At 41.6% G+C, this 6,143-nt stretch overlaps 1 protein-coding gene across 1 annotated transcript in view; it reads left to right on the plus strand.

Annotated features, from left to right (window-relative positions):
• Positions 1 to 1,677: 1,677 nt before the first annotated feature.
• The window catches only part of LOC115113347 (gamma-aminobutyric acid receptor subunit pi-like), an 18,711-nt gene continuing 14,245 nt past the window's right edge, over positions 1,678 to 6,143 (plus strand). The window contains exon 1 of the mRNA XM_065012556.1: positions 1,678 to 1,712. Within this exon, the coding sequence (XP_064868628.1) occupies positions 1,678 to 1,712 (35 nt within the window). The remainder of the gene's footprint in view (positions 1,713 to 6,143) is intronic.

A 6,143-nucleotide genomic window follows, 5' to 3' on the forward strand; every position in this document is an offset into this window, starting at 1 on the left:
TTAGTTTGGAGGGCACTATGGTGTTGAACGCGGACCTGTAGTTTTTGAACAGCATTCTCACGTACACTACCGTTCAAAATGTCGGGGTCACTTAGAAATGTCCTTCCTTTTTAAAGAAAAGCACCTTTTTTGTCCATTAAAATAACATCAAATTGATCCAAAATAGAGTGTCGACACTGTTAATGTTGTAAATGACTATTATAGCTGGTAACGACTGATTTTGTTATGGAATATCTACATAGGCGTACAGAGGCACATTATCAGCAACCATCACTCCTGTCAGTCTATTCCTGTTCTGAGAAATGAAGCCTATTCCTTGTGAGTAATTGCCAGGAAACTGAAGATCTCCTTCTTCACAGGGCAGCGCAAACTGGCTCTAACCAGAATAGAAAGAGGAGTGGGAGGCCCCGGTGCACAACTGAGCAAGATGAAGTACATTAGAGTGTCTAGTTTGAGAAAATATAGTCATTTACAACATTAACAATGTCTACACTGTATTTCTGATCAATTTGATGTTATTTTAATGGACAAAAAGTGTGCTTTTCTTTCAAAAAGGACATTTCTATGTTACCCCAAACTTCAGAACGGTGGTATATGTGTTCCTTTAGTCCAAGTCAGAAAGGGCAGTGTTGAGTGCAATAGAGTTTGAGTCATCTGTGGATCTGTTTGGACCGTATGCAAATGGGAGTGGATCCATGGTTTCTTGGATGATGGTGTTGATGTGATTAATGAGCAGCCTTTCAAAGCATTTCATGGCTGCAGATGTGAGTGCAATGGGCGGTAGTCATTTAGACAAGTTACCTTGGTGTTCTTGTGCACAGGGACAATGGTGGTCTGCTTGAAACATGTCAGTATTACAGACACAGTCAGGGAGAGATTGAAAATGTATGTGAAGACACTTGCCAGCTGGTCAGCGCATGCTCAGAGTATGCGTCCTGATAATCTATCTGGCCCTACAGCCTTGTGAATGTTAACCTGTTTAAAGTGGAATTGACAGCATTTGAACTACTTTGCAGATATAAAACAGACAATCATAATATCAGTCAAAAATATCAAATTCCCAGTTTGGTACAAAACCAATTTTATAAGAGGTTTTAAAAACAGGTTCACCAATACATTTCTTGGTAGTCCAAAAAATATTGCATTCAGGTTTTAGATCACAGCTGGCCTGGTACATTGTCTGCTGCCTCCATTCTGGATGCACTGTTTCAGGTTCAATGTTTCAGTATTTTGGACAAAAACCGAAGACTAAGGCTGGGAATGTCAATACAATCAAACTAGCAAGGGCAACGATCACAAGTCAGTCATAACGTGACTAATATGCTAGCGTATCTATTAATGCAGAAAACTAAAAACACAGAGCCTAACATTCCCTAGATAGCCAGCTAGCTAGCTGCTAGGAGCGCAGAATAACTGATGAATTTATGAATGCGCAAGACTCGCTGAATATGACCGAAGTCAGTAAACATAGGCAAAAAAGTTATAGTTAGTCACGAACCCTCGATATAACATGTAAACAGCCTAACCAGCACTGCTAGAGTGAGTAAAATGGTCAGTGAGATGTTCTCTAAGTTGTGTCTGGAAATAGCTAGCTACTGTAGCAAGCTACCCAACTTTATCTTTCGCTTGGGTTCTTGGTTGGGACTATGGATACATTGGTAGGCAAGCTGCAGAAGGATGAGCAGGCTATTTGTTTATCTCATAATTTATCAGTGCAATTGACCATATCTACAGTGCATTTGGAAAGTATTCAGACCCCTTCATGTTACAGCATTATTCTAAAATGGATTAAAAGAAAATACTAAACTATCTTCACACAATACCCCATGATCACAAAGCGATCTAAAAACAAAGGGTTTTAGATGTTTTTGCAAAAAATGAAATAAAATGTAATACCTTAATTAAATAAGTATTCAGACCCTTTGCTAAGAGACTCGAAATTGAACTAAGGTGCATCCTGTTTCCCATTGATAATCCTTGAGATGTTTCTACATTTTGATTTGAGTCCACCTGTGGTAAATTAAATTGATTGGACATGATTTGGAAAGACACACACCTGTCTATTTAAGGTCCCACAGTTGACAGTGCATATCAGAGCATAAACCAAGCCACGAGGTGGAAGGAATTGTCCGTATAGACAGGATTGTGCCGAGGCACAAATCTGGGGAAGGGTACCAAAAAATGTCAGCAACATTAATGATCCCCAAGAACACATTGGCCTCCATCATTCTTCAATGGAAGAAGTTTGTAACCACCAAGACTCTTCGTAGTGCTGGCTGCCAGGCCAAACCGAACAATCGGGGGAGAAGGACCTTTGGTCGGGGAGGTGACCAAGGACCCTGACAGAGCTCTAGAGATCCTCTAGATGGGAGAACCTTCTGGAAGGACAACCACCTCTGCAGCACTCCCCCAATCAGGCCTTTATGGTAGAGTGGCCAGTTGGAAGCTTGGAGTTTGCCAAAAGGCACCTAAAGGACTCTCAGACCATGAGAAACAAGATTCTCTGGTCTGATGCAACCAAGATTGAACTCTTTGGCCTGAATGCCAAGCGTCAAGTGACGTCTGGTGGTAACCAGGCACCGCTCATCACCTGGCCAATACCATCCCTACGGTGAAGCATGGTGGTGGCAATATCTTGCAGTGGGTATTTTGTTCAGCAGCAGGGACTGGGAGACTAGTCAGGATTGAGGGAATGATGAACGGAACCAAGTACAGAGAGATGCTTCAGGAAAACCTGCTCTAGAGCACTCAGGACCTCAGAGTGGAGCGAAGGTTTACCTTCCAACAGGACAACAACCCTAAGCACACAACCAAGATAACGCCAGAGTTGCTTTGGGACAAGTCTCTGAATATCCTTGAGTGGCCCAGCCAGAGCCCGGACTTGAACCCGATCGAACATCTCTGAAAATAGTTGTGCAACGACGCTCCCCATCCAACCTGACAGATTTTGAGAGGATCTGCAGAGAAGAATGGGAGAAACTCCCCAAATATAGGTGTGCCAAGCTTGTAGCGTCATACCCAAGAAGACTCAAGTCTGTAATCGCTGCCAAAGGTGCTTCAACAAATTACTGAGTAAATGGTCTGAATACTTATGTAAATGTCATATTTCAGTTTTACATTTTTATATATTTGCAAAAAGTTATAAAAATAGATGGATTAGTGCATTTGGAAAGTATTCAGACCCCTTCACTTTTTCCACATTTTGTTACCTTACAGCCTTATTCTAAAACTGATTAAATTGTTTTTTCCCTCATCAATTTACACACAATACCCCATAATGGCAAAGCGAAAACAGGTTTTTGAATACATTTAAAACAAAATACATTTTCTAACATTTCTAAAAACCTGTTTTCGCTTTGTCATTATGGGGTATTGTGTGTAAATTGATGATGGAAAAATGTATTTAATCCATTTTAGAATAAGGCTGTAATGTAACAAAATGTTGAAAAAGTGAAGGGGTCTGAATATGTTCTATAATGGACAGTAAGTGCTCGCTTGTCAGAATTGTAAAAAAAGAGAGTGTCATATTCTCCCTGGGGGTGTGAACAGATTTGAATAAGATTTAATTTAGAATGCTGTTAGTTCCTCTTTTAGGTCTTACTCACATCAGCTTTGGAGAGCGTGATGACACAGTCGTCCAGAACAGCTGGTGCATTCACACATGGTTCAGTGTTGCTTGCCTCGAAGCGAGCATAGAAGGCATTTAGCTCATCTGATAGGCTCGCGTCACTGGGCAGCTCTCGGCTGGGTTTCCCTATAGTAATCCGTGATAGTTTGCAAGCCCTGCCACATCCGACGAGTGTCAGAGCCGGTGTAGTAGGATTCGATCTTAGTCCTATGTTGACGCTTTGCCTGTTTGATAGTTCGTCGGAGGGCATAGCGGGATTTCTTAAGCGTCCAGATTATTGTCCCGCTATTTGAAAGAGGCAGCTCTAGCCTTTAGTTTAGTGCGGACTTTGCCTGTAATCCGTGGCTTTTGGTTGAGATATGTACATACTGTTACTGTGGGGACGATGTTATCAATGCACTTATTAATGAAGCCGGTGACTGATGTGGTAAACTCGTCAATGCCATCGGATGAATCCCAGAACATATTCCAGTCTGTGCTATTTTACAGTGGACAACATTTTTTTGTATTTTACAGATAGCTAATTTCGTCTGCAGAGACTCCACTTGTATGTTTTCTGGAGGACCATCAATAATCAATAAAGGTTCCCCATGCATCACCTCAGAGAGAGAGAGAGAGAGAGAGAGAGAGAGAGAGAGAGAGATTCCAAAAGCCAGAGAGAGCGAGTAAGCGACCAATCTCCCCAATTCCTTGCAATTCTTTCCCTGAGGCATTCCATCCTCACTAAACACAGAGAAAGACAAGTAATAGGTTGTGACTGCTCACTCAAGGCCAATGAGTGGGCCAATTAGTACATTAGGGAGTGTTGTGTGGATCCATGGTGTCTATGTCCATATATGTCCATTCAAATAATGTTGCCAGCACCATCTCTGCCACTGTAGATCAAGTCCTCTGATTCAGATAGGGTCCAAGGCTAGTTTGTCATTTCTCTGGTGAGTTTGGATTTTTTAGCATGCATTTTTAAGCATGCAATGTGGTCAATGCCACACTAGCCACAGTCAATACAAAAATAAACCCAATATTTTGTACATTTTGAATATGTTTTAACCCTTTAACTGGCACACCAAGTTATAAAAGTCTGAAAAATATGTTAATTTAGCCTCAGTATAGGCTATAAATGAATACTTTCTATTTGCATGACTTAAAATGTTATAAATAATGCAGTGCAAACATCTCAACCAGGCTGATGAGTTTCCTAATTAGGTAGGGTAAACAAACTTTAAATCATCAAAAACATAACAGAATTTACATTTTGATTGCTTCAATTACTTATGGAAGGCCTAGTTAAATGAAGACTAATAGCAAATATGAATACAATTATTATACATTTGTGTGTCGAAATATGAATATTAAAATATATGTAAATATAGTTTATATGCTTAGAAGACAAGTAAAATTACATACACTGAATAATATTGTAAAACATATTGAAGATAACAGGCAGACAGTAAATAATAATATGGATATGAAGATTTTTGTATTTGCACAGACTAAATACCGGTCACGGGTGCACCTCAGCCACACTAAAGGTACTAAACGATATCATAACCGCCATCGATAAAAGGCAGTACTGTGCAGCCGTCTTCATCGACCTGGCCAAGGCTTTCGACTCTGTCAATCACCATATTCTTATCGGCAGACTCAGTAGCCTCGGTTTTTCTAATGACTGCCTTGCCTGGTTCTCCAACTACTTTGCAGACAGAGTTCAGTGTGTCAAATAGGAGGGCATGTTGTCCGGTCCTCTGGCAGTCTCTGTGGGGGTGCCACAGGGTTCAATTCTCGGGCCGACTCTTTTCTCTGTATATATCAATGATGTAGCTCTTGCTGCAGCCGATTCCCTGATCCACCTCTACGCAGACGACACCATTCTGTATACTTCTGGCCCTTCCTTGGACACTGTGCTATCTAACCTCCAAACGAGCTTCAATGCCATACAACACTCCTTCCGTGGCCTCCAACTGCTCTTAAACGCTAGTAAAACCAAATGCATGCTTTTCAACCGTTCGCTGCCTGCACCCGCATGCCCGAATAGCATCACCACCCTGGATGGTTCCGACCTAGAATATGTGGACATCTATAAGTACCTAGGTGTCTGGCTGAACTGTAAACTCTCCTTCCAGACTCATATCAAACATCTCCAAACCAAAATCTAATCTAGAATCGGCTTTCTATTTCACAACAAAGCCTCCTTCACTCACGCCGCCAAACTTACCCTAGTAAAACTGACTATCATACCGATCCTCGACTTCGGCGATGTCATCTACAAAATGGCTTCCAATACTATTCTCAGCAAACTGGATGCAGTTTATCACAGTGCCATTCGCTTTGTTACTAAAGCACCTTATACCACCCACCACTGCGACCTGTATGCTCTAGTCGGCTGGCCCTCGCTACATATTCGTGGCCAGACACACTCTGTGTGTCTGTGTGTCTGTGTGTGTCTGTGTGTCTGTGTGTTTATGTCTGTGCATGTGGGCGCCTGTGTATATGTGGGGTCATTCGAGGTCACGCAGAT

Source organism: Oncorhynchus nerka, linkage group LG28 (assembly GCF_034236695.1).
Source record: "Oncorhynchus nerka isolate Pitt River linkage group LG28, Oner_Uvic_2.0, whole genome shotgun sequence".
Classification (NCBI taxonomy): domain Eukaryota; kingdom Metazoa; phylum Chordata; class Actinopteri; order Salmoniformes; family Salmonidae; genus Oncorhynchus; species Oncorhynchus nerka.